At 37.7% G+C, this 18,145-nt stretch overlaps 1 protein-coding gene across 1 annotated transcript in view; it reads left to right on the top strand.

The window, feature by feature from the left end:
* Positions 1-333: 333 nt before the first annotated feature.
* Positions 334-18,145, top strand: part of LOC140154363 (aqualysin-1-like) — a 34,735-nt gene continuing 16,923 nt past the window's right edge. The window contains exons 1-6 of the mRNA XM_072176929.1: positions 334-357; positions 2,035-2,172; positions 4,074-4,203; positions 6,019-6,128; positions 7,399-7,540; positions 17,097-17,281. Of these exons, the coding sequence (XP_072033030.1) occupies positions 334-357; positions 2,035-2,172; positions 4,074-4,203; positions 6,019-6,128; positions 7,399-7,540; positions 17,097-17,281 (729 nt within the window). The remainder of the gene's footprint in view (positions 358-2,034; positions 2,173-4,073; positions 4,204-6,018; positions 6,129-7,398; positions 7,541-17,096; positions 17,282-18,145) is intronic.

The following is an 18,145-nucleotide window of genomic DNA, read 5'->3' as shown; positions in this document are numbered from 1 at the left end:
TAATGCTATTCAAGAGTATTTAAATATTAGTATACGCTCTACAGACGATATACAGTCCAAAATATTACATTTTTTACGGCATTTGTTTCATTAATTGAGTATTTATTATATAGCAGGTGTTGGCTGACATTGTTTAGTTCAGTTTTGGCCTTGATAAATTACTTTGGGACAAAATCGAACGAGAACATGTACATCTTCTCTGGATATACACGTCTTAAAAGTAACAAAATAATTATTTAGTGTATATAGTCATTCTTGACTTCAAAGACGTGTATATCTTTCAATTTTGTCCCGAAGTCATTTATCCTGGCCAATAACACAAATGCCGTAAAAATGTTATATTTTGGACTGTATATTGTATGTAGAGCGTTTATTTATAATAACAAGCATCTTCAGCCTTCAGCAACTCATAATAAATAAATAAATTTTTGGATTTACTCTGTGGCCGAACGGTTAAGACGTCTGACACAGGCGCAATGAAACACGGGTTCGAACTCCTGATTAAATTTAGTTTTCTTTTTCTTAGTTTCTTTTATATTATTATCTTACAATATCCTTCATATTATTTTTGTCATCCTCTTAGTTTTGCCAATGTCCGTCCTTCTCTTTTTCTTTGTTCTCAGACAAAATGAAATGTGATTCAGTATCATGCAGTTTAGAGCACTAATTAGTTAGTTAACATAGGGGGTGCTTTCAGTGACCAGTCCCTAAATTAACCAATTTCTTTATCATCAATTTTATTATGTTTGAAAAGAATATCATCTACTCCCAAATCGTGTGCAATATGAGCCCCCTGCGACATTCCGTTTTTGAATTATGAGACGAAAATCAAATTTAGATGGAATATTTTGCTTTCACCAGAGACAATCTTGGAAATAAGTCTTGGAACACTTTTGTGTCAAGAATTGAAAAGTGACACCCTTTTCCCCCGTGCAATGTTGGGAAATGCCAATGTCTTCAGCAGTTTTCCAAAGTGTTCCAACATTGTTTGATGGGGAGTGGGGGAGGGTAAATCAAACCAAAGGTCCGTTCATACTACGCCGCAATTGCTTTGCGATGTGGTGCGTTCCGATATATCGATTACTTTTTACTGATATTACTTTTTATATTTACTTAAAACAAGACAGTATTTTGCACGAATAAACAAACATCACTGGTCGATTCTGGCGATTATTAATCGATATATGGACAGAGCCGACTGTTAATTTTCCTAGTGACACTGGTCACCAATGGTCACGCACGATTACGACACGAGGCCTCTTTGAAAGCAACTTTTCAACCTACGACTGAAGTATTCCACCGCTCAATTTCGCTGAAAATTTAATACAAGCTGACGTTGGTTGATGTCGATCATTACAGATAAGCATACGACCGGCGTTTGCTCAAAGTTGTATATATCCCCATTTTAGTTATCGTGACAGGCATGTTTTCATATTTATTAGGCTACTTCGGGCACAATAAACATTCATTTTCCCGCAATAATTCAACTTTTACACGTTATTGTTTGCTTTATACTCATGTTTCAAATCCTATCTGTTGGCTCAATACGAGAATTAAGCGGCAAGAAATGACTCGTGTATTCCATTTTTTAGTGTTTTCCAAAAAAAACTATTTGGCGACTTCCTTTTCAACATTTCTGTACCATGTAATCTGTAGGAGTTGAGGCATTTTTGGTAAAAAATCAGATTATTAGCCAAAATTGCTCATGCGTGACGTTTGACCCTAAATGGGTTATGTCAAATGTAATGGCTGGGGTAGTGGAGTTTTTTGCCCAAGTTTGATATAAAATTGGATCGGTTGAGCCCAAGTTTTAAAACTCATAGCCCGGGCTCATAGCGAGACCAATAAATATTGGGCGTAAAGCATCCAATTTTATCATTATTATGTGTTGGATCCAATATTTTCACACACTTGGATTCATCAAAACATAATAATGGTCATAATCGGTCGAATAATGATGGAGCTAGTAAAAGCTCCCCAAAAATGTGTCATGGTTATAACATCTCAATGCGCATTGCGTTGTTGTATTTTCAGGATGACGTGGATGTCGACCAATTTGCATCATCTCTGCAAATGATGGCTTTAACAAATGACGTTTCAACAATGGAAATCAAATGGAAATATTCTTTTGGTCTTGCCATACGTAGATTCCCTGACGCAAACGTCAACTTGGTATGTGCTTTATATATTAATTGCAGTTATTACTTAATCTGATTATATACTCGTTTATTTGGGTTTTTGTGCCGGGTCACAATAGCTTGGGATTATTGTGGCAGAGGTTATCTTTTGAATCCTTTCATGACTACTGCACCATAGTTAACGACACTCGCACGATTTGAAAGACTTGTCGCTGCGACAAAAGAATGTCAAAGGTCAAACACAAATTTTGTGTATTTCCGCTCCCAAGAATATGGGTGTTTTGAAAAACGGCTTATCAAGCATTACCGGGATGCCACAGGTGTTGTTCGTAAGCTGGTAAAGTGATCTAGATCTTGTCCGCCCATCAAGTTTTGATTGTTTTTTCCCTCCCGAGAAAAATCATGCACATGCACTCTACTTTTTTAATAGAAGCCCTACTCATTTATTTTTAATCTCGTAACTCTTCGTTTTGATAAGATATACCGTTCATTTTGATTAGATATATTATCACTTTGAATTGACAAGATGTCATTATTAGACAAGATTATCCATTTCCTTTTGACACGGTTCTATTATATCCATCTCGAAAAAGATAAACTATTCAAAAGAATCTATTCATTGTATAATAATAAAGATAATCCATGTACCCAAGCGAGACTGACGACAATAGTGTTTATACCACTATCCATCATCCATTATGTTGCATTCAATCATGGAAGAAACATAATTCAATTGAGTTTGGTGAATGACCTCGGTGAATGACCTCGACATGCCATTTTGATGAGTCATTTTGAATAGACTATCGGAATAATATCCCTTGACAAATTTGACAAGTTTCTATTCAAAAATAAGTAGATCGTGTAAGAGTACAGCGTGTGACAGAAATGACACCACTTTAAATACCAAGCCTTGTGATATACTTTCCCGGGTATACTTTATAAAACCCAAGCCATTATCTTTTGTGTCATCTTTATTCTCAATATTTGATTGCAAACATCGCTAGGTTGTGCTCTCCTGACACGCGCGTATGAAGCTGAAACTTGATATTTGATGTAGGTGAGTGTTATCATGGTTATGTACCAGGCTGGTATCGTCTGAATTCTACAGCCTGTCTCAAAAAAAATTGTGCAAGTGAAAAGCGCCCTCTTTAGCAATTAGAAAATACCGTTGTGGCATAATGCTTACATCAACGTCAAGGGCATAGTCTTCGCTCTCAAATGCCATTTGTTCTGTTCAATTTGCTTGTTTTAATCTCGAGATATGCTTACTTAACAACGAAAGGGTGAAATCACAATTGTGCCACTTTTACTAGGTAAATCAATGATAGCATCAAGTTTATCAAGAGTTACTACACAACAATACACAATTAAATTGTTTTTACTGTTTTTACTGTTTTATCATGATACATGTATAATGATCCTCCTTTTCCACTTACGACAAACTAAAAGATACATATTTCACATTCTGTTGTAAAATTAAATACATGTGCATGTCAATGAATTTATTATGGTAAATGCTGTTCTCTTTGTCACTCAAGACATGTTAAAAGACAAACAAATATTGCATACTTATAGGTTAATGAACTTCTGTTCATGAATTTTGACAAATTAATGAAAATTAGACAAAATAATGCACGCGCGCTGATGTTGATGCGTCTAATAACCAACATCAGCTATCATTGGTTTACATTTACAGCCCTATTCCCTAGTAAAAGTGGCACAATTGTGATTTTACCCTTTCGTTGTTAACTAAACATATCTCGAGATTAAAAAAAGCAAATTGAACAGAACAAATGGTATTTGAGAGCTAAGACTGTACCCTTGACGTTGATGTAAGCATCATGTCACAGCGGCATTTTCTAATTGCCACAGAGGGCGCTTTTCACTTGCACACATTTTTTGAGACAGGCTGTATAATTGATTTTTATGTTGCAGCTTCAAGGATTGAAGGGCGTCAAATATGTAGAACAGGATGGAGTGGTGCATGCTCTCGATGTGGGATCTTGGGGACTCGATCGTATTGATCAGAGGGGTGCAACCCTGGATAAAAGTTACAGCTATACGAGTAAGTATTTTAAATGTACATAATTATAATGTAGTGTAAACGTCGAAATACGTAACGGCCGTCGTTTAGGAATTCGATCAACATAATGTTTAATTGTTGTCAAAAGTCATGGAAAGGCCCAGGGCCCCCAACATTTGGGGCCACCAAAATTGCCCTGTGTATGTTTCTTTTTAGCCCGAAAACACCATGTTTTTGACCAAAATATAATAATTTTGCGCGCTTCGCGATTTTATATAGCAATATTTACCTTCAGTTGGGGGTAAAATAGTCTGAAATTGGAATTTTTCGCGCGCTCGGCTTGGAAATGTCCTACTAAGTAAAATCGGAACAAAATATGCTCGTCACGCTCTAAATGGTTAATTGTAATGCTTTCGCCACCACTGTCGATCTTATAGTAGGCGCCATTTTATAAACCAAAACATCCTTTCCTCGCGATGGAGTGGTGTATGCTCTTCAAAGTGTAGGTTCGTATTGATCAGAGGGGCGCAGATCTGGATCTTTAATACCGCTATACGTGTAGGTGTCATTTAAGTTTCCAAAGCTAGTGTAAACGTTCAAATACGTAACGTAACGTGGATTTCATGTAGGAATTCGATCTACTTTACTGTTTACTTAATAACTGTTGTCGAAAGTCATGGGAAGCCCCGGTGGAAGCCTCATATCCCGGTCCCCGCACTCCGTGCATCCGCGGGTATTCATGCTCGTCGAAAATTTCGCGAAATAAGGGGTGTTTTCAGATGAAGAAACGCGATTCGCGAAACACACAAAAAAGGGGTGTTTTTCAAACCACGAGTTCGCGAAATTGAAAAAAAAAAGGGTATTTTGATCGAGCAGCCTACGTGTTTTTGCCAGAAAAGGGCATATTAGAAATATCGTTCGCGTTTTAGCGAAAAAAGGGGTATTGTCGAAGGGCAAATAATTCGCGAAATCGCTAAAAAAGGGGTGTTTTTCGCCTAAAAACTTCGCGAAATGAGATGCAAAAGGGGGTGTTTTTAACGTTCACCGACAAGCATGAATACCCGCGGATGCACGGAGTGCGGGGACCGGGCCTCATATGCGACCAGATACATAACCATCTCAACAAACATCAACTTCTTTGTGGTGAAACACAATACGTGTTCCCTTCCAACATTCCAACATTCCAAGTGAACATGCTATCATGCATCCTTAATATGGAAGGCTGCAGAACAAAGTACACTGCCTATTAAGTACCTTCTCAAGCGCTGTTTCTTCGAGTCACAGAAAGGCGCGTGGCCAGCTTTCTCTTTTTCGGGGCAAAGCCGAAAAAAATACCAGTTGAGTATTTTGACCCGGTATTTATAAAAACCTGCAGATGTAAAGTTTTCGAGCTTCCAAAGTGCTTTATTGTGGGACAGTGTGTACCCGCACCGCGTAGCGTGCAAACATTTTTTATTTATACTATTTTGTCCTGTGATCGGGGTTAATTTTGGTGGAAATTAAACGGGCTCCTTTTCTTTTTCTTTGCATTCCAAATTTTTTTGTCGGGGCACTTTTCTCTTTTCTGACATCAGGCCCGGAATACACAGACAAAAACAAAACAATAGTCCATTCTTCTGATGAAAACACACCCGCAGAACCATTTCCTAGGTAGCAAAATGTCTGCCTAGATAGTGCTAACTATTCTTTTTGTGGGGACCTGTTACGTGTTACAAATATGACAAATGGACATGTTGTTGTGTCGCACCAATCAACTCGCTAAAAGCCATGAATGAGATTCATTATTATATCTATGACTGTTTAATTTAGTTCAATTGTGAATGTTAACGCATGTTTTGTCGCTCCCTTTCTTTACAGCGACTGGAGCTGGTATTCCAGTTTGGGTTATTGATACAGGCATCAATTACTCGCATAATGATATTGCTGGGCGTGCGGAATTCTTCTTTGATTATCAAACCAATGGAGATGTAAGTTGCTGCTTAAGAGAATGTAGCCTATACAAATATTAGAGAGCTTGCGATTTAAAAAACGCCGTGATCGTACGCCCGTCGCTCTATTCAAAATCGCTCTCCTGTATCGGAGCGAGGTCGCGTATTTAGCCAACCAGGTTGGAAGATTTTGCACGTCCTAAATGAACGTGGAGACAAAATTTCTCCATTTAACAATATATTTAAAGAGAGTCAAGGATAATGAACGTACCAAGGAAAGTGTACATGATCATTTTTGTTTGCAAGAAATTATTATAATAATGCAACATTGAAATGTGAAATTTTGAGTTCATTCATACACGCGGTTCATACAGATTGTCCATTGAGATGCGTGTTAGATTTACCGTATAAAAAATTAGATTGAGATTTGCCTTTTTGCCTTGCCAAGCAGTTATCCAACTGACGCAACAGCAAAATGCACTGACATGGAAAAGCTTCCTGGACCACATTCACAGCCCAATAATTGGCACCCAGCACAAGAAATCTGCGAGAATAAGTTAAAGATCCTTGCACAGGTGATAATTCCCAAGGAGTAAGTGGAATAGTGTGGAACAAGACCTGTTTCTTGACGAAAGTGCGTGAAAAGCAGCAAGAAGCACCGTTTCATCCTCTGTGCCAGGATCTTGTATGCATTTTTACAGATTTTTTGTGTTGGGTGCCAAACATTGGGCTTTAAATGTTGTCCAGGAAGCTGTTCCGTGTCTGTGCTTTTTGCTGCTGTGTCAGTTGGATAACTGCTTGGTTACTGACATGTTTTTTGAGTAGAGTATTAAAGTAATCTTGTGTGTAATTTTGGTTCATTTTGATTGACAGGCTTTTAAGATATGACCTTGTGATTCACAAGTTGTGAAAAATTATAAGTTTCTTTTTGAGGTCAGTTTATAACAGTTTTTGAAAAAAACTAACAATTCTGTTTCTTATGGAAATGTTTCATTATGGCTTTTAATCCCCCACTTAACCCCGTCAAAATTTAGATTTCGACATCTGAAGAAAGCGCATGTTTTGTTCATAACTAGAGTATAATATTAGACACAAATATGTTTCCTTTAGATGATAAACGAAAACGTTGTAGCCTCATCTCCCATACTGGTAGTGGTAGGAAATTTGTTCGTTGTTCTAATATATCTAAATCAATGGAGCATTAACCTAATAAATGTTTTGGTGATACCTCCATGCTCCATGTAAGTTAAAGTCAACATGTGAAAACTTCGGACCACCCACCTTTGGTTTGACATACTTTCTCTTACAGGGTGCGGATTGCAATGGACACGGTTCCCACTGCGCTGGTACTATAGCAGGAACAGTGTACGGTGTGGCCAAAGAGGCCTATCTCTACTCATGCAGAATACTGAGTTGTTCAGGGTCTGGATCTACATCAGACAGTATAGCATGTGAGTTGAAATTAATAGTCGTTCCCGACTTACTTTTTTGTGGGATCTCAGACAACACCATGACAATTTATTAACATGTTCTTATTGAGTATTGCGCTTTATAAGCATAGTTATATTATTATTATTATTATTATTATTATTATTATTATTATTATTATTATTATTGTTATTATTATTATTGTTGTTGTTGTTGTTGTTGTTGTTGTTGTTGTTGTTGTTGTTGTTATTATTATTCAACAAAATATTTTTTCAAAATGGACTGTAAATGAACCTTATCTGGTAGCTACTTTCTTTGGTGGCAAACTAGGCGCGAAGTTTAAAAACGGGATTTAAGAACTGTATTCCTTTGATAATGGTAGTGATGATGATTATGGTGATGATGATGATGATGGTGATAATGATGATGATGACGATGACGACGACGATGATGTTGATGATGATGATGATGATGACGACGACGATGATGATGATGATGATGACGATGATGATGATGACGATGATGATAATGACGTCGGTTGTAATCAAAACTAATTAATAAAGAACGAACATTCTCCTGCAAGCCTATTTAGTTTTTCTCGCTGTGCCATGTTTACATATCAAAACCTTTTAGATTTCTCTGGCTGTAAACCGTTACGATTTACAAGCATTAAATAGCATGCTGCTAGATGGTTTCATTATCATCATCATCAGTCGGCTGCGGTCTTGGGCAAGCGAAACAATTTTGTTTGGCTGCAGCATCCCTCCAGTATCTCCCAGGAGGTGCTGGACATACTGTAAGTACAGTGTGTCCGGCCGTCCCGGTTTCTTCTTCCCATGTAGTGGAATATAAAAGGCATATTCTTTCACAGGCTCGTCGCACACCGACACCGCCTGGCTAATAATTATCTGGTGCAGCAGAGACACTAAAATGAATACACGGGATCGATACACGTGAATTGCTATGCACGATTTTGATATCAGACGAAAATCTTCGGATACCGGGTTAGAAAATGATGAATATCTCCCGTAAATGAATTTTTCTCAAGAAACCAGATGTGGTCTCCTTGAAAATACGTGTTGAACAGATATGATGGAAAATGCGCTTTGAAAAATGAATTTTTTGAAACCAGATACATGAAAATACGTGTTGCTAGATATGATGGCTAGAATGCGCTTTGAAAATTGGCCGTGCGCTTTGAACTCAAAATCGGACCAAAACTCTATTGGTCCTGTATTGACTACATCGTGTAGTACAGCTGCACTCACTACTAGGCAGTATAAAAGTCGATGACCATTGACCTCAATGGGGTATACAAGCTTATTCACGCACAACCAAGATCAATTACCCGGCTATTGTGAGTAGCCTTAGTCATGTCCCTCGACTAATTATTCGTCTCAAAGAGCTTCAAAGGTCTGAACCAAATGGCCAATCGTGGCTGTGGATTCAACCTACCATGGCGATTTCTGCCATGAAGATATAGGGTCGATGACACTGTGCGTCGTCTTCAAGATGCAGTATATGGCCGAGAAATTTGAGTTGATGAATCTTGACTCTGGCTACCAGTGGAGTGGTGTTGGTCAGATTGTAGATGGTTTCATTTGGAATCCGATCCACACGCTTGATGTTTAACATGACTCTGTAGCAAGATGTTGCAAAGGCATATCTTGTTTTCCATGTCCTTGGTGATTACCCATAGTACAGGGAACCCATACCGTAGTAGCTCTGCACAGCGGTATGGGATAATGTGTATACAAATAGCTAATTGATTTCAATTAGAGTTTGCACTAAAAAATACAAGGCTCCCGTAGCTTTAATAGTTGCATGTTTGTCATAATATTAATTACACAGCTTCTTGTACTTCTTGTACTCCTATGCTTAAAATTCTATGAGGGTAAATCGAGTGTAATCGTACAGGGTTAAATATGATGCAATAACCACATTGGGTTTATATTTTGTAAAAATGCGCGCATAGATATCGAATTTCTTGGTGGCGCACTCGGTAAGGCGCTGGGCTAATAATCTAGAGATCCCTTGTTCGAATCACTGTCAATTTTTAAATTTCATTACCTTCGGAAAGGAAATTGTATAACAAAGCGCAAAGCTCAGAAACTAGTCTTGGGACACTTGAGGACCAACCGCATTCGACCCCCCCCCCCCTTCCCCCGTAACAATGTTGATCTGGGTCTTATGATCAGCCTCCGTGTTCGGACTCTGCCATTTTGAATCACACGAGCCTAGTAGAACCCAACATTGATTGGTGGGGAAGGGAGAGGGATGGGGTGTTAGGAAAAAGTTTAGGTTTGAGCTCTTCATTTGCATCCTTAATTAACAAGCAGTAACCATGGTAACTTTAAATTAAAATTAAATGACGTTTGCTTAAACCATGGAAGAAAGAGATGAGAAGGAACCACAACGACTTCGATCGGCCAAGTTTTAATCCGCTTATCTATTGACGCATGAAAAGAAAAAGCTATCAATGGTACTTACTTTCATGTATGATCCATTTACCGCGATCGATGCTTGGCAAAATCATTACTGGAAAAAATTTATAACAAACCCATCCACGAACAAACAAACGCTACCCAGAAGTAAGATTATGGAATTTCACTGATGCTCTGAACATGTATAGTAGCTTTGTTTTGGGATCTACAGTCAAACTGTTTTCTTGATCGTGTTGTGTAGAAAATGTCCTATAAAACATCAAAAGGTAATCAAAATCGGCCGTTTTTTGCTGAGTTTCATCTTTAGCAAATAAGGTGAGATTTTGGTGACTTTTTCGATGAAAAATAGATGTAAAATGTTCTTAAATAATGCACAATGTTCCGGTTGAGTCCGGTACATAAAACCTGTTTAATTTAATAGTTTATATGTGTATAATCGTAACTAGCTAACTCGTTTCAGTGCCAAAGACTGCCAACTCTGAGAAAAAAGTCATCAAAGTTCGGAAAAATTGGGCAAAATGGAAGAAAAAGATGTAGGCCATCAATGACCGATGATCACGTCACCAAAGAAAATCCTATAGGGTGCTTGCACGGAAGGTCATTAGTTCAAATCATCCTTGACACACGCTCCAGAAGACATGCAAATACATGGAATACAATACCAATCACCTATTTAACGCGGGGTATTGACCAAAGTAAATCCTCATGAATAACAATGTCAACTAAATGTCGGTAAAGGGAGTGGACAAAGTGAATGCGTTCGTTGTGGTTCCTTCTTATCTCTTTCTTCCATGCTTAAACATTGATGGGGGGGGGGGGGTGGTAAAGGAATGTGATTAGACGAAGGTCCAGTTTTAAAAGTGACAAACTGGCCTATTCAAAACTTCACAGACTAGACATCTGGTTTGAGAGTGGTGAATGGCTAATTTATGCGTTTGGCTTTAAACAAAGGGAACAAAAGAAAACTGAAACAACAAAAGAACTGACAAATAAATTGAAAGTTATGAAAAATATAGAGAAGTAAAACTGAAATAAAAACTGCTTTAAATAACGCTTCATTGAAGAAACTGTGTTGTCTCTTTGTTTCGCTTGTTGGAATCTTTTTTGCACCTTGTATAGGACAGTTTGTTACTTTTAAAACGGGACCCTCGTCTATTCAATTGCTTGTAACTTTACTTCTGGAGGTCACATTGGATTCAATGTGGTGTCATAATGTGCAGGATTAGATTATTGTGATTATTTTTCCAAGTGTAAGGATACTTTATTGGCGCAGTATATAAGTATATTGCGTACGTTTCAAAAACCTTTAAGAAATAACACCAAAAAAGCCTTGTTTCTTCAAAAAAAGTCCACTTTGAAAAAATATCTTGTTAATACATCAAAAATGTTTGAAAACACTAAAAATGGCAAGTGCAAAAGGGTAACTACTGATTCAACAAATTAATAAAATGGCAATGGACTATTAGTAGGTATGTCACAGTGGCTGCTCAATTATTCTGCCACACTGTTCATGCAAGCATAACAGTAAATTGAAAAGCGCGCGCATCAAAGTTGTTCAATTTTGGCACACATCCATGTCGAAAAATTAATTTCCTCATATGTGCTATTTATTCCAGTTGTTTGAATTTTAATATATGGTGTGTGGAACCTTTCTTTGACTACCATCGAAAGGTTAAGAGCTACTACCTGTTTTTATGGATTGTTGAAGATCCCTCATAAATAAAAAATAATATAGACTTTTGAAATAAAAAAAACCTACCACCATTTAGCTGAAATAATAATCTTTCTTAGCATGTAAATTATTTCCGTCGACAACGAATGGCACACTTGAGGAAAACGAGTTGAAATATAATATTATCAAAGTGAATTTAGAGGGAGTAATATTACAAACCACAATAGCTCTAAGCCATTGTGCGTGTCCAAGGCATGGCGGTTCCTTTCACCGTTTGCCCTCCCATGTTAATCCAGATAACAAAATGTTAATTTAAAGTCTCATTGCAAATGAATTTTTATATTTACTTTTCGGATTTGGCTTTGAGCAATGGTGACACATACCATATTTACAGGAAAAATTAAAATTCTATTCCAGACACCGTCAAAATGTCAAACTTTGCATTTTTGTATTATATTAAAGTAATTAACTGCAGTTTCTTTATTCAACATCATAGAAGGTTCATACTTGACAAATCTATGATGAATAAAAAGACTTTCATTAAATATTGAAAAAACCCAAAATTACTCATGCCTAATTTACATAATAATATCATGAATACATAATTAGCTGTAATTAGCTAATTTGCATAATTAATTACTTTTTGTGTATTTTTTGTTATCAATTGAAAGAACTTTGTATACATATGTGTGCAAAAAAAACCCGCACCCTGATACCATGTACGGTTTCTATTGGCATCAATTTTGCATATTAATTAGCTGAACTTAGTCATTTTTTTTTTCAGCTTTAATTTGTCTGCAGATTTGCCGAAATTGCTAAAATAGTATATGTGGTTAATTATTACACAGCGTTACACAGCCGTGACGTTAGCTCTAGCACTCACATGCTTACATCGATTTTGACCTAACTTGGTCACAATGATCATTGACCGTGCCCCTACATGTCACATGAAACTCGTGGGGTCAAATGTCATGCAGGGGTCATAGGGGTCAAAAACGTGATTTCAACTAAAAATGCATCTTCTCCCACACCTTACGTAGGACAGCGACCCCACTTGCACACATGGATTGTTATTACCCAGTGTCTATGTGGTGTACACATATTTGGGGTCAAAGGTCATTAAGGGGTCACTTCCGGTATAAAACGAAAAACCTTCACAAATTTTTATTAGCTAAGTAAAACATAGCACAGTAACGGAATGTTCACATATGATCTGCAGTCACCCAATGTATATGTGGTATTTTTTTATTTGGGGTCAAATCTCATTAAGGGGTCACTTCCGGTATAAAACGAAATACCTTTAAAATGCATCTTCTTCCACAGATTATGTAGGACAGTGACGCCACTTGCACACATGTATTGTTATTACCCAGTGTCTATGGGGTGTACACAGATTTGGGGTCAAAGGTCATTAAGGGGTCACTTCCGGTATAAAACGAAAAACCTTCAAAATTTTTATTTGCTAAGAAAAACATAGGACAGTAACGGTATGTTCACATATGAGTTGCAGTTACCCAATGTATATGTGGTATTTTTTATTTGGGGTCAAAGGTCATTAAGGGGTCGCTTCCGGAATAAAACGAAATACCTTTAAAATGCATCTTCTCCCACAAATTACGTAGGACAGTGACACCACTTGCACATATGCATTGTTATTACCCAGTGTCAATGTGGTGTACACAGATTTGGGGTCAAAGATCATTAAGGGGTCACTTCCGGTATAAATCGAAATATTTTCAAAAAATTTTATTAGCTAAGAAAAACATAGGAGAGTGATGGTATGTTCACTATTGAATTGTGTTTAACCAATGTATATGTGGTATTTTTTATTTGGGGTCAAAGGTCATTAAGGGGTCATTTCCGGTATAAAACGAAATACCTTTAAAATACATCTTCTCCCACAAATTACGCAGGACAGTTATGCCACTTACACACATGCATTGTTATTACCCAGTGTCTATGGGGGTACACAGATTTGGGGTCAAAGTTCATTAAGCGGTCACTTCCGGTCTGAGACGAAAAACTTTCAAAATGCCCCATCTGCCACAAATAACATGGCAAAGTAATGCCACGTGCACGCATACATTGACATTAGCCAATGTCTATGGGGTTTTCATATATTTTGGGATCAAAGGTCATTAAAGGGTCACAACACGGCTGTGTTCGTGGTCTTAGACCACAGCTAAGTCTAGTTATAATTATAATTATTTAATGATAGATTTTTAACTTTTGTTTTCTTTGACGAAGTCAGAAAAGATAGGTATTTATCCTGTGGTACTTAAATTAACGCTGCCTTTTCAAGCAAGCGTCCAAATAAACCTTCAAAATCTCGAAATGTGCCAATTTTGTGATTATAGCCATTTGTGGCAGATTTCCATTCCATTTATGAGCATCCTAAAATTGACACTACATCACAATGCATTGACCGATTTCTATTCAGTTTTTTGATTTTTGATGCTTTAATGAAGCTTATTCATGTAGAAACATTAAATAACGTGTTTTTGCTGCGCTTATTTTTGAGGTGATATGCTTACTATTAGCAAAGTCAACTTGGATGTTCTGCCTGGAATATTTGATATTGCACTTGAATTGCGTAGATTTCTACCTTGCGCTTCAAACCTAGTGGGGGATGAGATGACTAGTACGAGCATTGGTTGATAGCCCTTCGGCAAATGAACGACAGAGTAATTCTCTTCTGTTAGTTAAAAAATCAAGATTGCACGAAGTAATTGCATCATCATAAGAAGTATAGTACGTTCCAACCAAGGATTGTCCTACATGCCCGTTTTTGGATTCTTTCAATATCAGCAGATTGGTTTGAGGTAATACTTGAGTGCCAAACAACAGCAGCATATTCGAGAACTGGTCTAAGGTAACTTTTTAGAACAATGTGAGCTCATCGTGAGAGAAGCAAACAAATTTAAGTGCGAAGCATAAAAAGACGCCTATTAGCTCTGGTTAGCATATCATTAACCTGGGCGTCCCATTTAAGGTCATTTTGTAACCAGAGACCGAGCACTTTCGCTTTGTCAACATAAGGAAGAGGCTCATTGCCAATTCTCAAATCTATGTGTTGTGGCTCTGATCCAAAAACAATAGCCTTAAAATTAAGACTATTGTTTTTGGCCCACTCAGTAAAATCATTCAAATTATTTTGAAGACAGCCTTTAACATTATTTACGATGACAGTTCTCACCAAATGTCACCTGTTGCTCTATAACTATATGTGGTCGCAACTCCTACAGAATGGTTTGACATAGGAGTTTACCTTCTCACAGTTAGCAATAGAGTATCTGATCCACATCATTCTTCACTCTTACCATCCCGTCTCCAACCTGATGGCAAGTAGCACAGGTACCCAGGACTCCATGTTGCGTTCACTGGCCGTAGTATGAATTATACCTGGTACTCGAGACTGTCCGCCTGAGGTAGTGAACTAACTCAACTATATTTGACCTCTAGTTGGGGCTAAGGTTGGTGGCCTGCGTACCACACCTTTGGGCCCTTTATTGCTCCCAGATCCCCTACATGTCTGCCTGACATCGCAATATGCTCGTTACTGGTAATGACCGATAGGAGGCCATGAGGAGTCTTAGTTTAGTAAGGAAAGGAGAAGACTTACATAATTTGCTTCCCTTTTCGCCTTGCAGATAGCCAGCGGCAAGTTGGGTTGTTCCGCAGTATGGAAGCGTTTCAAGCAAGCAAAAAAGAGAAGCGAGGAGATTGATAGAAGAGAAGCTAGTAGAATGTTAGAAGGATATAATGCTAAGAATGAAAGATAGGGAAACAACAGCTAACTACATCTACAACTACATACAACTATGTGCACTAGGCGCATCACCTACCCCTTTTGACAAATGTCAAACACCACCAAAGCAGGCCTTGTCGTCTAGATTTTAAAGGCGAATGGTCAATCACTCGCTAGTATGATGCCGGTTTGGCGAGTGGTCGAAGCACTCTCTAGTAGTAGAATGTAGTGGTCGAATCACTCTCTATCGTTCATACCAATTGTACTTAAAGGAGTATTTCCTGATCCTAGCATCCACTTTTTATGACATTTTTCAGTAGATATCAACGAAAAAGCTTATTCCCAAAATTTCAGTTGATTCCTATTTTGCGTTGCCGAGTTATGCATGATTATGTCATCATGTATCACACTGCTCCATAGGCCAGTGTTGTAATTTAGTTCTGGTGTACCAGAACGTAATTAAAATTTGACGACATTTTTGCTAAACGAATTAATCTGCAAGAAAGTTTTTGTTTTTGCACATAAACATTATTATCACGAAATGCCCTTTTAAGGAGTGTTGAATACACTCTCTGTCGTTTTCAGGAATTAAGGCTTATTTATTGCAAAATATCGAATGATTACATTGAAAGTGCTGAAACTTGAATGTAAATTGGGTGACAAGGTCGCAGCGAGCGATATTCAGTGTCTATGGTTGGTGGAGAATCGCTCACTAGAAATTGAGTTCGGGCGAGCGGTGGCGCCTCAAACAGCAATGCCTGCCTAAGGGACTTAGCCACATATAGAGCTAAATTTCATCATAGAAAGATAATATCTTTATGGCTTCATTGAGTAGTAAATCGGCTGTTTGAAAATATCCAGTGTATTTTTCTTATAATATGATCAGCCTTATGCCCTTATCACTTGGTAAACAATTGTATTCACTCCTGGGCAAATTAAGTTATCGAAGGTCAAAGTGTATACAGAAGTAAAAAGTTAAAACTGCTCATACCAAAATGTTCCTCAGGTCATAAGGATTTTAAAAAATGTTTGACCTACCGCCGACTTATCATTCCGAAGGTCAACAGTTAAATTTTGAAGCTCCACAAAGGCCAAAATAGATAAAATGCTCCAATTTTGATGATAATATTCTCATATTGTTGGTACTGTTATCTCAATTGTAATAGAGAATAGAGGATGATACCGCGAAACGTGTCAGCTATCACTCGATCGGTGAACACGGTGAATAAAACCGGGAATCCCCAGCTTTATTATAAAACTTTATTTTTACTGTAAGCATGGTCATTAGTATTGTACTTCTGGCTTAGTCTTTCACGTGGTATTTTAGTACGCCATTTGGTTTTTAAAATCATGATTTACAATCATGAAAATCGAGAAAATTGAGGACGTCGCTGTGGAGCAAATCACACATGGCTTTAATAAGAGGCGTGCGATTTGACTTTCAGGGGAGGGGCATGGGAGTTTAGGTCGGGCGGAATGTTTTCGGCGGCGAATTTTTAAAACTCTATCAGTAGGGTGAATTTTGAATGGTTTTTTTTCGGGTGCACTAGTGTGCGAATGTTTTGTTTTATTTTTGGTTTGGTTTTTTGTTTTTGTTTTGTGTTTAATTTCGTGTTGTTGTTTTTAAAACAACTCCAATACCCCTATACCTTGGATATCAGTTACGATCCAACTATAAGGGAAATTTAATGACAGAATTATGTTCAATCTTTCAGCTTTGGAATTGATCACGGCCAGTGGAATGGGTCCTGGTGTAGTAAGCATGTCTATCGGTGGAAGCGCAAGCAGGGCTGAAGATACGGCTGTTAAAAACTGTGTAGCTGCAGGCTATGTTGTGTCTGTTGCTGCGGGTAATGATAACTCTGACGCTTGCAATGGATCCCCTGCCAGAGCTCCAGAGGTTAGCAGTATAGTAAAGCTTGTAGGCTTAAGGTTTTTCCGTCGTCAGCTGATTCGATATGACTAAGCGCCTGTTTTCGACGCCTATTAATACAAAATATGAAATTTTAAAGGAATTTGGTCTTAGGTTTAGTTACGACGGAAATACCTTAATGTCAATCAACGGCCTTTAATTTATATGGCTCTGAATTCAAAAACGTCCAAGAGTTTATTTTATAGCTCTTTCATGGGTTTCATCGGTAAATCTAATTAAATGGTATACAGCCCATTAGTCCGCAGGTTATGCACACCATACAAATGACAAAGCTTCAAATGTTGCGTTATTCCGCTGATGAATCCCGCTGATAAATCCCAACTTGTCTTTTGTTACGTGTTTTATCAACTTTATGTTGGACGTAAAGCGCGCTTCAGACTCCGAGTATTGTACGTACAATATTGTATGTACAATATGTACGTTATTTAATCTATTGCCATTCTATTTCCAGTAATGTTTAAGTTCTAACGAATGTTTGATGACGAAAAATCGGTAATATGTTACATACAATATCTAGGAGAAATATATTATCGATTTTACGTCATCAAACATTCGTTAGAACTTAAACAGTACTGAAATAGAATGGCAACATGATGCAGTCATGTCTACAGTAGAATTCATCTCGACCTTTGCAGGACTTAACCCCATTAAAAGCTATTAAACCAAGATAACACTCATTGAAACAGCTCAACTGATTAAATCGGATCTTCTCTGGTTGTGCACAAGTGACTGTTTTCATGTGCGATATCGCATAAAGCTGGTATTCATAGCTTCAGTTGGGTAACCGATTATAAAGGAAACGAAAGGAAACAATGTTATGTGTGGCTTTGT

The sequence above is a fragment of the Amphiura filiformis genome, chromosome 6, assembly GCF_039555335.1.
Source record: "Amphiura filiformis chromosome 6, Afil_fr2py, whole genome shotgun sequence".
NCBI classification, from domain to species: domain Eukaryota; kingdom Metazoa; phylum Echinodermata; class Ophiuroidea; order Amphilepidida; family Amphiuridae; genus Amphiura; species Amphiura filiformis.
The sequence above is the reverse complement of the archived record's forward strand: the minus strand, read 5'-3'. Positions and strand labels throughout refer to the sequence as shown.